This window comes from Halichoeres trimaculatus, unplaced genomic scaffold, assembly GCF_033239565.1.
Source record: "Halichoeres trimaculatus isolate MK-OKI-2021-1 unplaced genomic scaffold, fHalTri1.1 fHalTri1_scaffold_4, whole genome shotgun sequence".
Lineage (NCBI taxonomy): Eukaryota > Metazoa > Chordata > Actinopteri > Labriformes > Labridae > Halichoeres > Halichoeres trimaculatus.
In genome coordinates, this window is record NW_027437182.1 from 4,978,456 (window position 1) to 5,000,745 (window position 22,290).

Genomic DNA, 22,290 nt, shown 5'->3' on the forward strand with positions numbered 1-22,290 from the left:
GCAGTAGAGCAGGAAAATTAACTTTCATCTATTACAGAGTGGAGGAGAGATGACAAACAAAACTTGTGTGCGTGGCATTTAATCATCAGGGCTCTCGAGACACTTCAAACTGTTCACAAGCCACACCTTGTTTGGAAACATATTTAATTTGAGTGAAAATGCAATAGAGAAATACATTTTTCATTTCTAGAATGTAGGAGCATTATTTAGATCATAATGAAAATAAATGCCAAATATTTTCATTCCCACCTTCAAGACTGCACATTATGTGACATTGGCTGTTTCAAATTAAAATAAAAATGGGTGTTTGCAATAAAATGTTCAAGAAATGGTCTGCTAAAAACTGAACATAATTCAAAAGAAAATGCAAAGGGGAAATGAAAATGTAATAAAGGAAATTAATTTTCATTTGCAACTTCAGCAAGCACAATATATGACACAATCCAAATGAAAAATTAAACTGCAAGCAGCGTTAGACGGGTCCTTGGGTGTGTTGCCGGTTTTTCATATCGTGCGTCTTAATGAGACAAACATTGTGGCGTTGGTTTCATCTCTCTACAACATTCCTACTGGCTGCTATGACCGTTTCAGTGTGCCTAATGGCTATGGGAGCATATTATGGGATGTTGGGGAGTCAGTTGATACCATGGTAACGTATCCTCTGCAGAGTGACATCACCAGCTGCATAGAACTCCTAATTAGTGTGAGACAGAAATCAAGTAGAGTGTAGAGTGTCAGTTAATCAGGCATGTTAAGTAAAGAAGTCCTCACAGAGTCAACAATTTTACCCCAATCTGTGTAAAAATATCATATTTGTGTTGGAAATTTTGTCAGGAATCAATTTTTGGCATTTTAAAAGCTGTACGAGTTTTACATCTTTGTCTAGAGGCCCAAATGTGTCAGAAAACCTGGCTCAGAGTGCTGAAAATAGAGGATTTAATTTAGAAAAATGTCCAAACTACTTGTCCTATAGACCAGAATGTTGACTTAATCTGTGTAAAGATTTGATATTTTTGTAGGAAAATTTGTCAGGAATCCAACCATGTCATTTTTAAAGCTGTTTGACTTTTACTTTTTTGTCTAGAGGCCCAAATGCGGCACTAGGAGGATGTGTGTGTGGAGCTGAAAGTGTTCTCCTCATCTGTTAACATGGAGAAAGCTGAAAGCGGTCGGCGACTTTGAAGGCTCACCATTCGAAAACCGTGCCAGAAAGAACAACTTCCTGAACAACTTTTGTAAAGCAGGGTCTAGTCTGTCATGTGAGCCAATTTTCAAGCCAGTACCATTTTTAGTTTTTGATAAGTTAATTTTTCCAGGAAAGGTAAAAAAGACAATTAATCTTATTTTGAAAGGCAAATTGCCTGCTTCCCGTTGGAGCTACGTGAGAATACCTACTACCCTTTTGTGCATCTTGATGATGAGACGAACGTTTTGGTGTTGGATTCATCTCTGTCCGACAATTCTAGCACCAGCTAGGACCGTTTTTGTGTGACTCGGTTGCTCTACAGAGCTTATTATGAGATGTCGGGGGGTCATGTTTGGTATTAAACGTAAATTTTGGGGGCATAGAACGTGTGCGCCAATTTTGGTGAGTTTTTGAGCACGTTTAGGGGTTCTAATAAGTGATTTACTGGAGTGCGGAATAAGAAAGAAACGGACTGAATACAATAGTGCCCAGGCTCAGGCCTCGGACCCTAAAAACACCATTTGCATTTTCGAACCTGCCCTTAGACCAACGTGAAAATGAAATGTAAATGCAATCTATCCAAAAAGTAGAACAATAAAGCAATCCCTGAGTCTAGTGCACTGAATCCTTAAAGTCAGTTCACTGTGGGTTCACTTAGGTTGGCTGCAGTGTTGCTAAGGGGAAACATTCGGAAAAATGAAGCCTATGCAGAAGTGTGAAATAACATTTGTTATGATTTGGCGCTATATAAATAAAGATTGATTGATTGAAGTGTGAAGCCACTTGAGGCTGGCTGCAGAAAGACCTGAAACCACCTACACACCCAGACAAAAAACAGGACTTTTACGACATTAAAAAACATTTTTACAGTCTGGTTCATAAAAAATGGCTTTGGTCTGAAATCCTAATTCTGCTATCAGCACACACTGTCTGGGGGGTTGTTGTATATTTTTGTAACAATTGACATAATTTAGCATCTTAATCTAGTCACATGCTATTTTGAGGGTTGATGTATGTTTATCTGGCAGATAGAAGAATAGCTCCTGTCCCCAGCTTGTGTCTGAGGTCTCTTTGACCCTGTGTAAACTTTCACCCAGTCTCCTAGCTCCATGCTCTGATTCAACACACACACACACTTGGATAGCACATCTCTCTGAAAACTGACACCAGCTGTGGGTTGAGACGGTGTCAGTCATATTTTTTGGCCAATTACTCTCAGGTGTCTGTTATATAATTGTATTACTCCCGGATATCTGGGCTCATTCTTTTGGGACCAGCGCTGTAAACCTTACCTGTGAATTTTTTTCTGACCCAGTTGATATTAGGATCACGAGTTTGTCCAATCAGAGGCACAGCCCAGCTCATGTGACTGACAGGCGCCCTATAGCTGTTAGAAAGGAAGATCAAAGCCTGTGTTAAATTCAGTTTAGCCCCATGCGACAACTGGCTTCATTTCACTGTATCAGGAATAGACGGGTGATGTTGCAGTGACTACGTCAATGTTTAATACAGTCTAGGAGTTGCACATACACATCCCCACCTACTGTTGTAGATTATGTAAAACCAAGGAGCCACATTACATTTCATTTCCTTTATTGCATTTCCAACGCCCCTTTCATATGTGTTGTCACTTTTGCAAACCAACTGACACCTACCAGTCACCATACAGATAAGCACCCCTGCATTTGAAATCACAAAAAAATGCATTTGAATGACTGCATGTGTCTTTTATTGCATCTGTTTTTCCCTCATTGTTTGTACCAGCACCCATGCGTCATTCAGTTATTAGCTTGACATTCTCTATATCTTTGTTTAACCTCCTGTCTGAGGACAACCTGTCATCACTCCAGTGTAGCAGTTTTAATATTTATCATCCCTGAGCTTTGACTTCGGCGCTGTTTGTTCAGTGGCAGAAGGAACTGATGTGACTTTTATAATTATACGCTTCAGAACATCAAATAAAATGTCTAGGTTTATGCAAGTGTCCCCATTTATGAATGAACAAATGAAGATCTCATGCTATTTCTAGGAACAGACCTTTTCGATTTAGAGATTTTTTCAACATACAGTGGGGAAATTAAGTATTGAACGCGTCAACTTTTTTCTCATCACATTTATTTCCAAAGATGCAATTCAAACAAAATAATGATTATGGTGAATTAAGTACGATAACACAGGAAAAAAGTATTGAACACGCTAACTGAGACTCATCTAATACTTAGTGGAGAAGCCTTTGTTAGCAATGACAACTTCCAGACGCTTCTTGTATGTTTTAACTAATGGCCCACACTGCTCAGGTGTGATTTTGGCCCATTCCTCTGCACAGATTGTCTTTAAATCTGGAATATTCTTTGGTGCCCTCTGGTGAACCCTTTTCTTTAGTTCTTTCCACAAATGTTCAATTGGATTGAAGTCAGGTGATTGACTAGGCCGTTCTAACAAATTGATTTTCTTTTTTTCAAACCATTTAAGAGTCAAATTTGCTGTGTGCTTTGGATCGTTGTCCTGCTGGAAGGTCCAGCCACGTCTCATCTTCATCATCCTGGTGGATGGCAGCAGATTCAGATCAAGAATTTCCCCATACATGGCTCCATTCATTGCTCCATCAATTATATGAAGTTTGCCAACACCATGAGATGAGAAACAACCCCATGCCATGATGCTTCCACCTCCAAACTTCACTGTTGGTGTAGTGTTTTTTGGCTGATGTGCAGAGCCATTTCTCCTCCAAACATGGTCTGTAGTATGACAGCCCAAAAGTTCAGTTTTGGTCTCATCTGACCAGACAACATTCTCCCAGTATTCTACAGGCTTGTCAAGATGCTGTTTAGCAAACTTTAAACCAGCTTCAACATGCCTTTTCTTGAGGAATGGAGTCTTGTGGGCTGAGCATCCATAGAGGCCATGGCAGTGGAGTGCATTGCCTATTGTTTTCTCTGTAACAATTGTACCTGCTGCCTCCAAGTCTTTCTGGAGCACTTTCAGGGTGGTCCTTGGCTGGTTGAGTACTCTTCTGACTATCTTTCTGACTCCCTGGTCAGAGATCTTGCAAGGAGCTCTTGTGCGTGGCCTGTTGATGGTAAGGTGGTGCTTCTTCCACTTGTGAATAATGGCCCCAACGGTGCTGACTGGAATATTCAGGTGCTTTGATATAAGTCTGTAACCAGTTCCATTCTGATGCTGAGCAACAATCAGGTTGTGAATGTCTTCAGAGAGCTCTTTGCCTTTACCCATCATGAGGTGTGTGGTATTTAACTGCTTGGTGAAAAAAAACGACCTTTTTTATAGGACCATCAATTTGCTCTAGCCCAGCTGATGTTGGTTTGCACTAATTGGAAGTTCAAGTAATAAATACTGACAGATTTCAGGTGGTATGGTGCATTTCCTTGCCAAAGTATACAGCCTTTCCATGGTGTGCTTAATACTTTTTTCCTGTGTTATCGTACTTAATTCACCATAATCATTATTTATGGACCTGAACGTTGTGATTTCTATTCATGTTTGGATTATTTGAGTTAATACCAATGTCTGGTAGAAATTCTGTTTGAATTGCAGCTTTGGAAATAAATGTGATGAGAAAAAAGTTGACACATTCAATACTTATTTTCCCCACTGTGTGCAGTCTGAACATCCAGCTAATGTCCCTGACGCCAAAAAAAACCCAACCTCACGCCTCATTGCTGCTTATTTTATTAGAACAATAGAGGAAAGACAAAAAAAGAGTTCACAAAGTGTCTGACAACATTCAAAGTAAAAAGATGTGCACAACATTATGGAGAGAGAAGTACTGCCATTGGTTATTATTATTACAACATATACAACATGGTAAAAACACGTAACTTTACATGTCACTCTGTACCGGCTTGTGTTTTTATTTACTGTGATCGGAGTTTGGTGTGGGTTAGTCGGATCTGAAGGTTTCCACAGGACACACGATGATGATGATGATCTGAGTTTTTTAAAAAAGAGGAATGTAGAAGAAGAAGAAGACGAGGCTCAAAGCTGATTGGTCAAAATTTGCATAATGTTCAGATTTACAACACAGTGGCTTTTCACTCAGCTCACAGTTTGAACGTGATGTTAGTGGTGCTTCTGCTCATTTTTAAGCTGCTGTGACATCTTTGTATATTGTTAAAGGGACATTCCACTCAAAACAGGCTGCTTTAACATTTAACAAGAGAACAAGAAAACAGGGAGTGTCTGTGTTTGAGAGTTAGGAGGAACCACCCTGCAAGCATACTGACAGATAAACACTTCTGTACACGACTGTTGTATCTTAAGGTTACATGAGTTTACAATTACAAGGATGTTTTAGTGCTAAAACTAGTTCTTATCTTCGTTTTAAACCAAAATACTCAAAAGGCTATAGCCCCATAATGTCATGTTTGCAAAAAATCTTTGGGATTTTTGAACAAAATGTACATTGGAAGACATAAAAACCTGATAGGCATCATTTGCTGATCCACGGATGATGATATAATTATTTAAACGATAAATCAGGATAATGAAACAGTTACGTACAATACTTTTCAGTTTCATGGAGCTTAAGTGGTTCGTAAAAAAGACGTCAGATATTGAGTAGGGATAGACCGATTATTGGGGCCGATATTTGGCATTTTGAAGCATATTGGCATCAGCTTTTTTTTAATCTGATGACCGATAAGAAACAAATTTAAAACTTTGTTGTTGCGGCTCTGATGCAGTAGCTCCGCTGTCTGCAGTCACTACTCAGTCCTCAACACTGTCCCACCCACAGCACCATCTGATTGGTTACAAGCAGAGCCATGGCTCAGGTAACAGCCAATCAGCAGTGCAGTTATTCCAGTTATTGCAGTTACATCGAAATTTTGGAAAACTTTATTTGCTGTTGAAAACTTTAGCTATTTATTTTTTAAAGTTTTCATTTAACTTTATTAAACATTTTGCTTGGCCTGGAAGCTGTTTAATAAACTCATGCTTAAAGGTGTTTGAATGAAGTTAAGTGTTGGAGTTTGTAGTGTTCAAAATTTTTACCGGCCTCCTTGACTACAAATAATCGGTATCGGCCCTGAAAACTCCAAATCGGTCTATCTCTAATATTGAGGCCATGTCCACATGTAGCGAGTATCTGGGGAACCACATATATTTTCATATGTTCTCGCCTGTCATCCACATGAAACGGTGGTTGTGCGTCACTAAGAACGATGTTTCCTGAAACCTTTCGTGTATACGCCTGGAAACTGAGTTTTTGGTTCTCAAACGTCACAACTGAATGACGATGGCTCATTCTGATTGGCTAGCATGGGTTTCACGTCTGAAAAACACTGCTGATTATGAGTTCAGCATGCTTCAAGCCGCATTTAGCGTGTTTTCCTGGTACTTGTGGGTTAAAGTATTTTCAAAGTGAATGAGGAGGAGATATTTGTTTTTGAAAATGCCCGGCCACACATGTACAAGGTCTGGGCACTATCTGATCAGAGTATGGGTTGAAAAATGGCGCCAGAAAAACAACTTGACTGCAAAATTTTTGGGCTAAATTAAATTAATTTAGGAGGATAAAAAAACAGACTGGAGAATATTCTTTCTTGGGCCAAAGTTTGGCTTTCAGATGCACCAAATTGAAGCGTCAAGGTGAGAAAAACTGCTGGCCTCTCTCTGTCCAAAAGGATTTAGATTTTTCTTTTTTTACAGATCTGAGAACGTATTCCTGACAGATGGGAAAAGTTGGGATAATTCAAGTAAAACCTGCTGAATTATTCTGTACATTTCACAGCTTCTTCTCAGAAAACACAGATTGCAATGAAAGTGCTGCCACCTGCTGTTCAGATTTAAAAAAAGCAGAATCATTAGTGGCATTAGTTTTTTTGAGTAGCATTAAAAAAAAAGTCTGGAGTCGTGTAGTTTTGTTCCTCTATCAAAGAGATAAATCAAGAGAAGCGAAGAATAGAAAATCATGCAGAGTGAGCCGCTCCTGGCTCGTTCAGAGCTACAAAAAGAGTATAAAAACATTTCAAAGAGAGAATTACTTTAGCTGTGTTTTTTTTTCCTTGATCATTCATAAAATTCACGACACATTCATCCGTCTACTCACTCGCTCCTTCAATCTGATTCAAATGCTGTAGTACTTCAGGGCAAAGTGCATCAGTTCAATTCAAACCGTGTTGTCTCTCATGAAAAGTGTCAAAACAACTGATAAACACATTCAGCATGACGTTATGATGTTAATATGTACAAATCATTCAATGGTAATAACAAGCCACACACATGTAGCTCAGACACACGCACACAAGTTTGGCCCGTTTGGCTTTCCGTACAAGTGTGTGCACGTCAGTGATACACGTGTGTGCCGTCACATTCACAATAACAGCTGATTAAAATGATAAAAGAAACATTTCATGTTAGATGAGTCCTGATGAAGGCGCATGAGGCTGAGCCCAGGTGGCTGATGGGAGATGTAGTCACGCAGGAAGTAATCCCTCCACATTAAAACGACCTTTAAGGCAGAGTCTGAAGTCATGTTTGGTGATCGAAGCGGTCCAGTCCTGCTGAAGCTGAGCTGGTGACAGGTGGAGAAACCTGCTGGTCACTGGTGGAATTACAACCCAGGTGGAAGAGGAGAGGAAGGAGGGAAAGAAAGAGTGGTAGAGAGGACGTGTTCACCTGCTTCCTGCTCTGATTTTACCCTCAGGCTGTTCGGGAGACATTCAACGCACAGAAACAAAATCATGCCAGACTTTCACGAGACACATTCATCAAACACATTCAACATCAAATCAGAGAAATGCAGTTAAAGTCACAGACACCGGATCATGATCGGGACTCGTTAAAGACATGCGGCTGTATGACGGTGAGGGCAGGCATGAGGAGCAGAGTGGCTCAGGCAGGCAGGCAGGCAGACATCACCAACAGAGCACAGATGATGATGACGACAGGGATGATTAGGAACATGGCAACACTGATTTTGTTAGTCGTAAAAACTGAAACTGACCCTAAAAACTGTGATCAATGTTAACATCCTGAGATGGGTCCTCTTTGAGGGATCCGGACAAAAGCTTGGAGGAAGATTTAGAGGATTTAGGGAATCCTGTTGCTTTCAAAGATGGCGACAAGGAAGCTAGACAGACAGTGAGTTTTGTAATCAAATAGTTAAATCTGAAACTAAAGTATTTTAACATTGCATTGCATTAGGGCTTCTTTTTATGCTTTTTTTCATTAAGCTGCTGAGTCAGATAATCGAGGAGGAAATTAGGAAGAGAAAGCTGAACATAACATGCACAGGTTTTAATTTTCAAAATAAGAGTTGTACTAATAAAAACGCTTAGAGCAAGACATTTTTTAAGCTTTCAGCTTAATTTTTTGGCAGTGATGCTTTGTTCAAGGGTCTCAAGAGAAGAAAAAAGTCAGTTTCCTGCTAAAAAAAAAAAAAGAAAAAAAAAAGAGGTTTTAATTTATTATTTTCCTCCAAGACTTTTACCAGCACCTAAACAAGGGTCTGCAACCTGCAGCTCTGGAGCTTCATGCGGCTCTCTAACTCCTTTTAGTGTCTCCCTGTAGCTTTAAATAAAACATAATTGAAATAAAGAATTTTTATTTTTCTTACAGAAGGTATTAATGATTAAAGATACTGACACTTAATTTTATTTAGCTACTTAAATATCACCTCTTGCAACAAAGCTTTTAATTTTCCTAAGATTTTTGTATTTTTTTTTTAATTTTTGCAAACTTTTTGAATTTCATTTCTTTTCAATTTAGTCAAATGAAGAAAAAAAATCATTTTTTAAAAGATTTTTGAATTTTTGAATTTTTTGCAAATTTCTTTGCTTCTCTGTTTATTTTTCCTCATTATTTAAAAGTCAATTGTTAAAAAAAGATTTTTTTTTAATTACCGTATTTTTTTTGGAAATTTATTTTATGATTTTTTATGACATTTCACAAACTTTTTAAATTAAAACTTGTGAAATTTTTTTCACATTTTTTACATTTCATTTTTTTTTCTAATTTGCAAAATTTTAAAATCTTTTGGGATTTTTTTTTAAACTTATGGAAATTTCATTAATTTTGCACATGTATACAATTTGTTACAACACAATTTTACCATTTTTTTATATTTGCAAATTCATTAAAAGAAAAAAAACCTAGACTTCACATGTACAATTTTTTTAACACAAAAACCTTCTCGTTGTAATAATTATGCACTGGATTTTAACTATGTAAAGAATTGTATACACTTTTTTGTCTTTGTGAAGATAAAGTAGATTTTGTGGCTCCTAAATTACTTTAATCCAGGTCAGCTGAGGCAAAATGGTTCCTCCGAAAGTAAAGGTTGCAGACCCTTAACCCAAAGAGACGAGGAGACTGACTTCATGCATAAAAAATGAACTAGAAGTTTTTCCTGATAAATCTACATCAAACCAGGGAGTGAAACTCACTGCTGTGCTGCTTTCTATGAGTCGAAACTTTATGTTCTCACCTCTCAACGAGGTGCTTTTCCACCCACAGAGAGCAGACCATCAGCACATTTTCTCCTCTGGTATGATGCTCTTACTGATCTGAATTTACATCTTTTCAAGACCTTCACAGACCAGGAACACCACCGAGTGCTGAAAGGTCTTTACAGGCCGCTTTATCAGGAAAAGAAACTCCTCCATGTTAGGAAGAAACTTCTGGATAACCTGATGTAATTGCCTGTTTTTGTCTTTGATCATCTCATCTTCTACTCAACCCACTTCCTGTTTCCCAGAAATCTTTGCTGATGACGGATGAGTGAGCATGCAGACATGCAAACCTGTCTACTTCACTATCTCCTTCCCCTCTTTACTCTCCCTCTTTCTTTCTTTGTCACCCCCACCACCACCAATAATCAGCCATCAGCGTGAGCCCTCCACCAGCCAATCAAATCGCCCGGCCACCCTGCAGCCCTCAGGAACCTGTGGCCACATAGAAGAGAGAGACAGTTACAAAAAGACACCAAAAAGGCTCAATGTGCAGAAAACGCTGTGTGACTTATTAGAGTTAAAGTGTTGGTGAGAAGAAACAGCTCAAGTGTCTTAGTGTTGTGCTGCTGTTTTAGTCTTTAGATCCTTTTTCAAAATTTTGTGAGAATGGGCAAAAGTATGGAAGCCTGTTTCTGCCAGGTAAAAAAGGAAGACTAAACTTGAAAATGAAAAAGAAGTGTTTTGCTGCAGGAAAGAAACAATCTGTTTCACATTAAAATTTAAAAATTCTTGTTAAAATATCTTCAGTCTCCCTTTTTTGTTAAACCTGGCAAAATACAACAGACAAAGTTTCTGTGACTTTACAAACAATAAATCCATGGATTGATGAAGGTAGCTGCAAGTTTGCAAAAGTGAAGCTGATGCAGAAGTGAATGCAGCATTTCTAATGACCAGCAGGGGGCAAGTCCAAGTTTACAGAAGTCTAGAACAGTGGTTCCAAACTTAAAGTGAAACTCGGGGATGGAACAAGTTGGGTATCACAAGGCAGAAATTACCCCTACAGCAGTGATTTTGTGCAGCAGAAGCCCAGAGCGCTCGCACCAAACACCCCCTCCCTGCTCCTCTGCAGGTTTCCTCTGCACTCAGAAGGGGCCATTTTTTACTTGACCAAAAACACAAATAAACAGACTCCCACTGAAAAACTCTGATATCGGTCTGCATTCACGCTTTAATTAGAGAATTTTCAGCGCGTTACTTTCACACAAAAACACCGCTAAATAAGGCTCTAGTTCTCATCGTGTCGTAAAATGGCGCTACCTCCCCTGCAGAGCCACAGCTGGCTACGAGGCGCTCGCCGCTTAGTGTATCAGTCCGCGCTGGCGGGGTGCCAGATATAAACAAACAGGTAGTCGGCCAGGACGAAGAGACACGATGAGAACTAGAGCCTTATTTAGCGGTGTTTTTGTGTGAAAGTAACGTGCTGAAAATTCTCTAAATGAAGCGTGAATGCAGACCGATATCAGATTTTTTTTTGGTGGGAGTCCGTTTATTTGTGTTTTTGGTCAAGTAAAATATGGCCCCGTCTGAGTGCAGAGGAAACCTGCAGAGGAGCAGGGAGGGGGTGTTTGGTGCGAGCGCTCTGGGCTTCTGCTGCACAAAAACACTGCTGTAGGGGTAATTTCTGCCCTAAACCTTGTGATAGGACCCAACTTGTTCCATCCTGGAGAGTCACTTTAAGGTTTACCATTTTTTTTAATTAATTAACAAAAGTGCAAAATAAAACTACCAACTGTCAGAGTTTAAGTATGTTTGTGTTTAGCTCGTACTGGTATCGGTCTGACAAAGGTGGAATCAAACATCCCTACTCTAACATATCATAAACGTCTGTATTTCTTTATTCCTGTTGATGCTTTCACATTTTTGTGCTGCTATCAGTCAAAAATCACCCTCAGTTTTCTTGCCAATAAATTTTTCCTGCTGCAAACTTCAGAGCTACTTCCACCGTTTTATCACCGAATATGCAACCAAACATACAGTCAGTTTATCTTAACTGTCCCAGATGCTTGAGTTAACTTTAACTTTGTAGAGCCATGAAAAAAATGTGGCAGCAGCAGAAGCTGAGTCACGATCTTTGTTCCTCTTTTTTCCACACATTTCACCTGTAACTGCTCCAGAGCTGATGAGTTATAACAGTATGAAAGCAGCAAACGCTCTGATTTGCTCTCTGAAGTGAGCCCTGCAAAAAGCAACTCCATTAGACTCTGTGTAGAGTGATACAGTGAAAACTCTGATGTCAGAGATGATTTTAATCAGTGACTGAAACAAAGACCAAAACAGAACCGTTTATGATCAGTAAAAGGAAATACATGATGGGTGGTGAAGTCGTAGTTAAATGTAAAAAAGTGTTTTTCAAACTCGATTTAGATTCAGAATCGTCTCTTGAGAGGCTGAAACAGTTAAATCTGTAACTCTGAGTCCACCTTTAGAATGATGGCACAGGCAACACAGAAAAACAACCACAAACAAACAAAAACAGCAAAATCAGAAGAGCTTTAAATTATGTTGACATGTGAAGTCAAAACCGAGGAGTTTAAAATGTTTGATTAAAAAAAACATTAAAATAATTCAAAGAATCATGAAATAAAAATAAATTTCTTCTAAAAAACTCTAAAACACTTTGATCGATAAAGAAGTGGTGCGGCCTTTACATTCGGCTCAAAACAGCAGTGGAAACATCTTTCCAAACACACACACACACACACACTTATATACAATGAACACATCACGCAAACACAGTGAAAACATGTTTCCTGTTTGTCTTCACGCTCACACACTCACCTCTGGAACATGAGAGCCTCAGACATGAGAAGAGGATGAGTTAGAGGAGAAACACGAGGAGAGAAAGGTGGAAATGAGAGAATGGATGAACGTCCATGCAGCTTTTTTCAGATGCAGTCTCTTTTTTTCTGTGGTGTTACAACGACGGGACAGAAACAGGAGGAGAGAACGACAGACGGATGAGAGGACAGAGAAGCTCAGATGTAGGTGACAGCACCTTTGCTGTTCTTCTCCAGAGTGATATCTACATAGGAGGTGGGGACGTAGCCTTCCTCCCCGCTCTGCTTCCTCGCCCTCGTCCAGCCGTCTCCTTTGTCCTCCTCGATGATGTACAACACCTGCAGGGGGCGGAAAAAGAAAATTAGACTATGACGTTTACGTCTCGTAGACCAGCACAGACAGTAAAGCTCAGTTTCCACCAAACACACCGGTTTGAGTCAGTACGGTTTGGTACGGGTTGGATCAGTTAAGCCTGATCCTGTTTGTGTTTCCACACCTAACCGTGGCCGTGAGTCAGACTGCAGTGATGTAGTTCCACCTTCCAGGGTCAGACCAGTTTAGTCTGACACCCCAACAGAACAGAAGAGTCCCAAAAAGTGGGACGGCTCGCCTCGGTTATTTGGGGATCTGTCCCATGATTGGTCAATGGAAACACCACCAAATGCATACAGTTCTGAGATGGACCGAACTGAACCGCTTGGTGGAAACAGGGCTTTAACATTCCTTTAAGGTGTTTTTAAACCAGAAGGTTTGGGTGCTTTAAGTCTCTTGTAAAACCTCATGAACATTAAAACATTAACTGAAACATACAGAAGTTAGAGATACTAAAAAAAAATTAATAAATGAATAAAATTAAATAAAAAAAAAGAAAAAAAAACTTTTTTTTTAAACTATTTTTTTAAAATAAAGTCAAATTTCTGATGTTCATCTTAGAATTCAAACTATAATTTCTAGCATTTAAATTTATATAATAAATTTAGCTAAAAAATAAGAATAAATTATATATTAATTTTATTATTTAATTATATAAGTAATGAATTTTAAATAGTTATATTATATTAGTTTATGATTATATATAAATTTATATTTATGATATAATATATTTTTAATTTACTAATTTGTATGATAAATTGTTGCATATTATGAATTATTTTTTCATAATTATTGTTTAAAATTGTAAATAATTATAATTTAAAAATATATTTTCTAACTAATTTCTAAAACTATTTCTTACTTTTTTTCTTGATTGCTGCTGTTACTCTTTAAATTCCCCTCCAGTATAACTTTAACTTTAACTTTAACTTTATTTTATTTGTATGGCACTTTTCATGCTTCTGCAACACAAAGTGCCTCACAGAGGATAAAAACAAAAGGGAAGACCAAAAAAAAAAAAAAAAAACAAAACAAACAAAGACAAAGGAATACCATTAAAACCCCAAACCTCCCACCCCCACAAATATACCCACTGAACACGGTAACACCCACGCACATACATAGACATACATACCGGCACACACAAACATACACGCACACACACACACACGCGCACACACGCACACACACACACACACACACACATAGACAGGCTGTTGATGAGGATAAATAAAGTAAATTCTTCACTTTTGGTTTTATATTCTATTATCTCTGAATACTGACTTTCTTCTCAGAAAAAATAGTAAAAAAAAAAATTAAAAAAAATAAACGTATTGTTTTTTTTTTTTTTTATTGTTTTGTTTTCATTGGCCCTAATCCTTTTCTGTAGAAACAAGTCAGAAACAAGAAAAGAGTGTTACCTCGTCTTCTGCCATCACCAGCGTCCCCTCGTTCTGACCTGGGAGTCAAAAAACAACAAAACAGTGACCAAAAAGTAACACCCAGCATCATCACGCTGCTTTCTAGGGATAATTTTTGCAAACATTGTAGATGTTGACACATCTTATCCAGTTTTTTTGTATCATAAATTAAGTTTTCTAAGAATATTTGACAACAGAACAAAATGACAATATAGAAAAACAGCTCTTCCTCAAATTAAACCACATTTAAAAAGTTCAACGGCTGAAATATCTGACTCTGTTACGCTCCTTGTAGAGGATTACCACTTTATCTTAACAGCATGACTTTTAAACTCTCCCTCAAGCTTGTTGTGATTTTTATCATCAGATTTCTCTTCACTGAGCTTCTTAAGACTGATGCTACGTTGTTCGTCCTCACCATCGAAGCCGTAGAGAGCTTTGCAGTGTCCAATGACAGGCAGCGGGTCGTCATCGTCGAACTCGTCATCAAACTCGTGAGGGTCGGGGTTCGGGTGGGCAGACGGTGGAGATTTGGGGCGATGGTGAGGCGTGTGATGCTCTTGGCTGGTGTCGTCTGTGTAACTGCCCTCAGGACTGACAGAAAACAAGCAAACACACTGAGTTATGGGTTTACTTTCGGTCCTGACCGTTGACGTGTGTGATTTGACTGTGTGTACCTCTCTCTGCCTTGAGGAGCGTGATGGTGGTTGTCGGCACTGTGTCGTCTGTCTCCTCTCGAGCTCTGCTTTCCCTCCACCTCAGATAACCAAGTCTGTCAGAAGAAAAGAGACAGATTGAGCACTTCACATCACATCACATTTTGAAGTTGACTTGAAGAAGAAACATCTGTCTCTGTGTCTCTTTCGTACCTCGTTTTTGTGGATTTCTGAGCGCAGCTTCTCCATGTTGCATATGGTCTCTGATATTTTGGGCTGCAGGCTGCCGGGGTCTCCCATCTGTGGATTCTTCTCATACACATCCTTCATTTTGTTCAGGGCGTCTCTGAAACACAAACATCACAGCTGCTGTATTTAGAGGCTGCTGAGGCATAACGTTCAGGGTGCAGCTTTGATTTTCCTGATGAATCACGAGCCAGTCTCTACCTCTGATCCATCTCCTTCTGGAGCTCTTTGTTCAGTTCGTCGATCCTCGCCTGCAGCCTCTTCCTCCTCTGCTCGGGCGGTAAGTGACTGAAATCCTCCAGAGATGGAGCCTGGTGGTTGTAAATTAAAAAAAATGCACATTTTAAACAACAAATGAACCCAGAATTGAGTCAGAGATGTGAAGGAGAGAGCCCGAAAGAGTAAATCAGGGAGAAAATCGATCACCGCAAACAGCCACTGCCTCCACTTCTTAACAAGCTTACCAAGAAATGAAACTTTTAGCATGGAGATCCGACTAAAATTAAAGTTAACGTAATAAAAATACATGATCCCTTTGTGGATACGGCTCAATCTTAAAATGCTAATCCAAAACAGTTTGGTAGGTGAAAACTATGAACTCAGGAGGGTAAAAACATCTATAAACTATGAGAAGAGGGACCTCTAACTCTGTAATCACTACAGGGTTTGTGTTTCAGATGCTAAGGTGAGGATCGACTACATCTACACTGCTGGGACTCTCTGAAACTACTTTACACACTCACCCTCTAAACACACACTTACCATCTTCATGGACCACTGATGCATTACCATTACAGTCAAAAACAAACAAACAAAAACAGGGGATGCTGGTTAGTGATCAGTCTGCAAAACAACAACCAACGAGCCAGTCGGTCGGCTTGAACACCAGTCAGATTGAAATGTGTCGACAGGAGGTTTGTGCTAATTTACAGCAGCCTGCAGGTGAGCGCTGACTCACCTCTGAGTCTTAGTTTTCTCTTTGTGACAAATGCATCAGTCATTGATGAATTTAGCTCTCTTCAGAGGCTGTTTTTCATGTTTGAAATATGACTGTAGTAAAGGGGGAAAAACTTAGCAGCAGAATTCAAACACTTATGAGTCCTTGTTTTTGGGGTTGTTTTCTGTTTTTTTTTCTGTTTTTTTTTCTTTCATTTTTTTTTACTTTTTTTGAGGGGGAAGCACAAATTTTTAATTATTGCACTAAGTGATTCATTTACAGTATTTTGTGAGGAAAGGGGCAGACAAAACAAGAACTTTTCTTCCTTCTGCTCTGTTTTCATTCATATGTGTAAGTTATATTTTGTTGCACTGTTTCCTGAAGTGTCCTAGAAAGTTTTTCAGCAGCTTTAGCACTTAAAAATGACATTTTTAAAACACTTCACCTAGTTTTTTGTAGCATTAACAACCTCTGTTACAAGCAGAATAGTTATGTTTGATGCTATTCCACTTACCAACAGAAGGTGGCAGCAACTAACACGCAACATGTTGCATGAATGTAAAGCAGCTTTAAAAAAGCCTTTTCTGACTACAATAAATCATGTTTCTAAGCGGTTAACAAATTTGTTGCTCTATTTGAGTCTAATTTTATTTGCCATTGTCTTTTTCTGTTTTTTTGTTTTTACTTTTCTATTTCATTTGTTTATTTTCTAATGATTTTTTTAATGTTTGATGTATTTTTTATGGGTAGAACATTGAATTTCCATGTGTATGAAACAACATTTTGTCATTACAGTCATAATAAAGTAAAAAATGCCTTGATATTCTTCTAAAAATTCAGTAAGCTGATTTTAAATTATTGTCATTATTATTATTATTATTATTATTATTATTATTATACACATATTTTATCATACTATTTATTTTATTATTATTATTATTATTCTTAGAAGTAGTAGTATTACTATTTTTATTATACATGTATTATTTTATCATACTATTTTTATTATTATTATAATTTTAATTTTATTTTTTAATATTATTTTAACTTATATTTTTAATTACTTTTTAATTAATTTTTTAACAGCTGCAAAAAATGTCCAAAGCTTGACATATCTAATACTCAATTCATCTTTAATAAATAACTTTTTCCTCATCACTATAAGGCTAAAGGGAAGATAACACAATGCATTTAATCAAGGGCGCCAAATTAAAATCAATGGGTAAGAGACTTTCTCAACAATCTATCACATTTTTAGCCTTTTACATTTAGAACAATAACACGTTGGTCTGACTAAATGAATATGTTCAGCTGTTTCTGAGAGCAAATTGTGAGAAAACCAGACAAAAAACTATCATTATCACATGGTCGTGACAAAAGTGACAGAAGCTGATTGAAATGTGTAAGAATATCTGTCTAAGAGGAAACCTGAACTGTAAGCAGAGCCACTCCATCATGCTCACACACACAAAAATACAATTAAAACAGCAAAACACACTTTCCCAACACAGCACAGAAACTCCAAATCACCTCCCCTCACACACACATAGACACACACACACACAGACCATCAATCACCAATGATCCTCAATCTTGTGATTGGAGCAAAGATCTGTCTTAAAAATGATAGAAGAGGAAAAAACAAAACACAAACACAGAAAGTAATAAATAAAGAGAATAAGAGAAAAAAGAAGAGAAACAGACACAACAGAAGAAAAACAAACAGTAAAACAGAGTGTCTGCAGATTTTATCTCATTACATTTCATCGTTAATCCAATCAGACAAACTCAGCAGAGCTGTTTTTGAGATTTAAAAAGTTTACTCAAAGCTGCAGATACTCTGAAGATACCAACATAAAAAAACAAAACCACGTTAACCTCTCCTATTAAAACACACCACACCACAACTCCCAGTCTCACCCCTCTCCTCAGGCCCCTCAAATTCTGGGGGATTCTGGGTACTGTAGTCTTTATCTCAGACAGATAGTGGCTCACTAGGTCAGAGCTGAACCGGGGTGGAGGGAAAATATTGGAGGAGGAGCGGGGACGGGATGAAGAAGAGGAGGAGGAGGAGGAGGAAGGTGGTGGAGGGGGAGAGGACTGATGATGGGGAGCAGGAAGAGAGGACAAAACAAAGAGGAGTCAGGACGAGACGATCTTTGAGATATTTCTCTGTGATGGGACAGGAAGTCTGTGAAAGTCGGCTTTTGCTTTCTTTATTCTTTAAGGCTTTAAGAGAAATTCAAAGTTAATGCAGTCAACTTTACAAGGATATAACTTACTGAGTCACAGCAGAGTCAGAAACATGACTCATGTGTGACTTTCTTACAAAGCCAGAGAACTTAAAGTGACTCATTCAGGCTCTGAAACCCCGAAAACCACGACAGGCTGTGAGGTGACGTTTGATGAGGTGGCCGCTGTCGGTACTGCGCGGTCATGTGACACAAAGCAAACACAGAAATCTTCTCTGAAACAGTGAAACCAGCTTTTCTTACATCCAATAAACCTGAATATTCATCTGACACCACATGGTTGACATTTTATCAGATCCATATGCGAGCACACACCCAGAAGCATCACACAGCGTCCTGATACCATGAGGCAGGCGGTGACTCCGACATAAACCAACAACACAGAGTTAATCATTAAATCACACAGTCTTTATGGAGCAGGGCAAGGTCCAAGGAGTGTGTGGGAGAAAGATCGAAGCGTGTTTTTACAATTAAAAGGTGACAAATCGAGACAAGCTGAGAACACGAACAGGAAGCAGAGGAAATCATAAAGCTTAAGGAAAACATGAGCAGTTTGTTTTCTGTGACAGAAAATCTGTAGAAGACAGGGTGGAGACATTAGGAGGACTTAAAAGTCAGGAAGTGACTAATGAAGCTGAGATTCTGTTAAGTTACTTCAGTAAATATTCAGAGCTGGTACCTTTGGTTTCTTCCCAAACAGCCAGAGCTTGTTCTTGGTTCTGCTCATGGGATGTTGTTTAAGGTCCGGTCGTGACCCCGGGGCCCCGTCTCTGTCCTTGTCTCCTTTGGGTGTGTTGCTGATGGTCCCGTCTGAACCGGTCCTGCTCAGATTCTGGCTGAAGTCCTCGAAGGGGAAGTCACCTGGAGGGTCAAAGCCTGACTTGAACGACTCGACGACGATGCCTGAATCCTGGAAGACAAGAAGGAGAAGAAACCGATCAAGTAAAGATGAATTTATCCTCACAGTTTTAAAGAAACTCATGAATTCGTACATACCCTTCGCTCATCGACAGCTTTAGCAGCACTAACCATCCCCTCTAAACATTTGGAGACGATAGGAATGACTCTCCGCTCGGCCTCAGCAAAGCTCCGGTACGTTTCCCCGAGCTTCACCGTGCGACGTTCGTCCATGTCCTGCAGATTCTGTAACACAGAGCGAAACAGACTAAACCCTGAAGAATACACAAGTCAGTCTTCACGCCCCAGTGAGACACAACAGTTTTAGAGTGGACTGCTTGAGTTAAGCAGCTCTACGGACTAAAACAGCAAGACACAGCGACAGTTTCTTGAACAAAACGTCACTGGGAGGATTGGATACAGAATATAAAGTGCTATTATCTTAGTGGCACTACGTTTCTGATTCCCTACATGTTAGATTTAATTTATAAACACTTTCATTCACACATTTTGTTGTCATATAGACATGGGGCAGGCAACCTAGGGCACGGGTGCTATAGCTGTAGAGATGGGTACCTTTTGCATTTGAAACAACACGGTACCGATGCCCGGTACCTGGCAATTGGTAACGGTACTCAACAGTACCAATTTTCGGTTCTTGTCTTTAATAATAGAATGTAAATTGTTTTCAATTTAACATTTTTATTCTTTATATTAGGGATGTCCCAATCACTTTTTTTTGCTCCCAATCCAATTCCGATTTTTTTTATTTTTGAGTATCTGCTGATCCCGATATTTCACTATCCGATCTTTCAGCAATGCATTAAGAAAAAAAGAAAAGAAAAAAAACTCCTACAAGTTGTGCTTTGAGTTTTTTTTATTTTAAATAAATGAAGGTATCATTCTAGCCAACATGGATACAGCTTTTTTTTTTCTCCACTTAGTGCAGCATTGGATCAACAAAATAAAAATAAAGCTTCTCAGTGGTGCACCACAAGATGACCTCGTATGTGTGACAATAAGGTTGCAATTTCTTGTTTGCAATATCGTTGTACTTGTTATAATGACAAATAAAGTTCTATTCTAAAATGAATGATTATGTGCTATTATACACATTTTAATTAAAAACAAGAACTAAGGCCCCAGGCCGATTCTCTCTCCAATCGTTAAAAAAATGCCTCGATCAGCCCCGATTCCGATCACGTGATTGGATCTGGACATCCCTACTTTATACATATTCTTTTTAACATTTTTACTCTTTACAGTCATAAGGACGTGTTCAGGTACCTAAACATGGTACCTTTTGATTTTATGTGAATTGGTACCCGGTACTTTTGACAGAATTCGGTCAGTACCTATAAAAGTACCTAATTTGGTACCCATCCCTACATAGCTGGCACACAAGGCTATTTAATTTGGCACGCAGAGAATAGTTACATTAAGGCAGAGGACAAAATAAATATTAATAATAATAATCTTTTTTTTTTTGTAAAGCACTTTTCTTTAAAGTGATCTCAAAGTGCAACATTAAAGCAAGGTTAAAAACAAAACAAGATTACAAACAGGTTGAATGCTTTCAGGGAAAGCTTTTTTAAAAAGAAAGGTTTTCAGGCCCTTCTTGAAAGAGTCTGTTGCTGGTGGAGCCCTCAGGTGCTCATAAATGATAATACTCGTGTGTTGTATTCTATTTAACACTTTACAAGAAATTAAGCTCACTATGAATGTTCTTAGATAAAAATTTAACAAACAACTTCAATTAACAAAATTACAACCATGATGTTACAAGTGCATGAATGTGTCTTGCAAGTGCATCGCCGCAAATCTCTTTGGAGGCCACTGTGCTAGCTCGCAATCACATCTGTTTAGCGGTTTTATTGTGGCAAGCAAACCCAAGTTCCACTTGCTCTTCCCAATATGGGTGGACAAGGGTGGATGGATTTACTGCTAGAGACGGCCAGAGGTCGAGCGATATGCACCCTTTGCTGTCAAAGTGTATGTAGGGGTGTGTAGGACATTTAGTGCCCGGCGACTTTTTGAGACCAAAACAGCGTTAGCAAAGTTTGTGAAACAGAGCAACTTTCTGTGCTGTTGAAAACCAGGCAATGGAGGGAAGTTGTACCATTTCTCACTGCAGAGCTAAGCATGGAAAACCATTAGAGGAGACTTTCCTCTCTACCGTCTTTGATCGTTCAAAAGAAGTAAGTCTTGGCACTTTAGGCACGAGTGTATCTTAAAGTAGCTCAAGTCATGGAAAAAGTTGCCTACCCCTGATCTAGATCTTATTAACACGTTTGCAGTACCTTGAAGATGTGTGGTATGGCGTTGTTGAAATGTTTCCACTGCTCTGCGTTGAAGTTCTGCAGCTGGGCGGCGTACTCGTTCTTGCTCTCATCGGCCATGTGGGTCCGCAGGTAGAACTGGGCTTTAGCCTGAGAAACAAACATCAGGAGAACGTCAGAGCCACAAAAACTGGAGACAAAACAAGATCAGCTGATTGATAGATGGTTTGGTACCTTAAGGAAAAAAGTCAGATCTGAATTTCTTTAACTTCTCAAGTCAAATTAATGTTGATAAATTGAATGGTTTAAAAACAGAAACTCAGCTAAAAGGCTGTGTTTAACCTCTTTAAGGAAATGTTTATTTTCCTGTAGGCTTAAACTAAAATTACCCGGTCAAATTATACAGTATGTGTGTGGAAAAAGCTGGATCCAGAGTATAATTTCATAGGTATCAATTATACACAGCCGACCTTAAATGAGGAGTAATTATGAGTCATTCTGTTTTTGGGATGTGGAACTTTAAATACTGATTTTTCAGCGTAAAAATGTAAAGAAGTTTGTGTTTTTTATCTGTAATTTAAAGCTCTTGCGAGGAGTTTTTCTCTGGTTGTGAAACAGATTGGAATTGATTGTTTTTATGACCTCTTAAAGCAAACATCAGCAACAGGATCAGAGATTTCTGTGCTTTTATTTTGAAGGCCTGTAACTGCTGCAAGGGGGTTAGTGTCAGCTCAACATGCTGAGGAGTTTTTTTTTACATTTTAAACAGCTAATTTTCACACAAGTGACTCA

At 38.7% G+C, this 22,290-nt stretch overlaps 1 protein-coding gene across 3 annotated transcripts in view; it reads right to left on the minus strand.

Annotated features, from left to right (window-relative positions):
- Window positions 1-9,266: 9,266 nt before the first annotated feature.
- fnbp1l (formin binding protein 1-like) overlaps window positions 9,267-22,290 on the minus strand; it is a 65,121-nt gene continuing 52,097 nt past the window's right edge. Inside the window, exons 7-16 of one of the 3 annotated variants that reach the window (XM_074667782.1) lie at window positions 21,520-21,648; window positions 19,319-19,465; window positions 19,002-19,232; window positions 15,335-15,444; window positions 15,101-15,233; window positions 14,909-15,003; window positions 14,650-14,825; window positions 14,232-14,269; window positions 12,656-12,776; window positions 9,267-10,092 (exon numbers count right to left, since the gene is read on the minus strand). In XM_074667782.1, coding sequence (XP_074523883.1) covers window positions 10,085-10,092; window positions 12,656-12,776; window positions 14,232-14,269; window positions 14,650-14,825; window positions 14,909-15,003; window positions 15,101-15,233; window positions 15,335-15,444; window positions 19,002-19,232; window positions 19,319-19,465; window positions 21,520-21,648 — 1,188 coding nt within the window. In that variant the 3' untranslated portion in view covers window positions 9,267-10,084. Of the gene's footprint in view, window positions 10,093-11,377; window positions 12,777-14,231; window positions 14,270-14,649; window positions 14,826-14,908; window positions 15,004-15,100; window positions 15,234-15,334; window positions 15,445-19,001; window positions 19,233-19,318; window positions 19,466-21,519; window positions 21,649-22,290 lie in introns of those variants that run through there. The other 2 variants (XM_074667784.1, XM_074667781.1) reach the window with 2 other exon arrangements.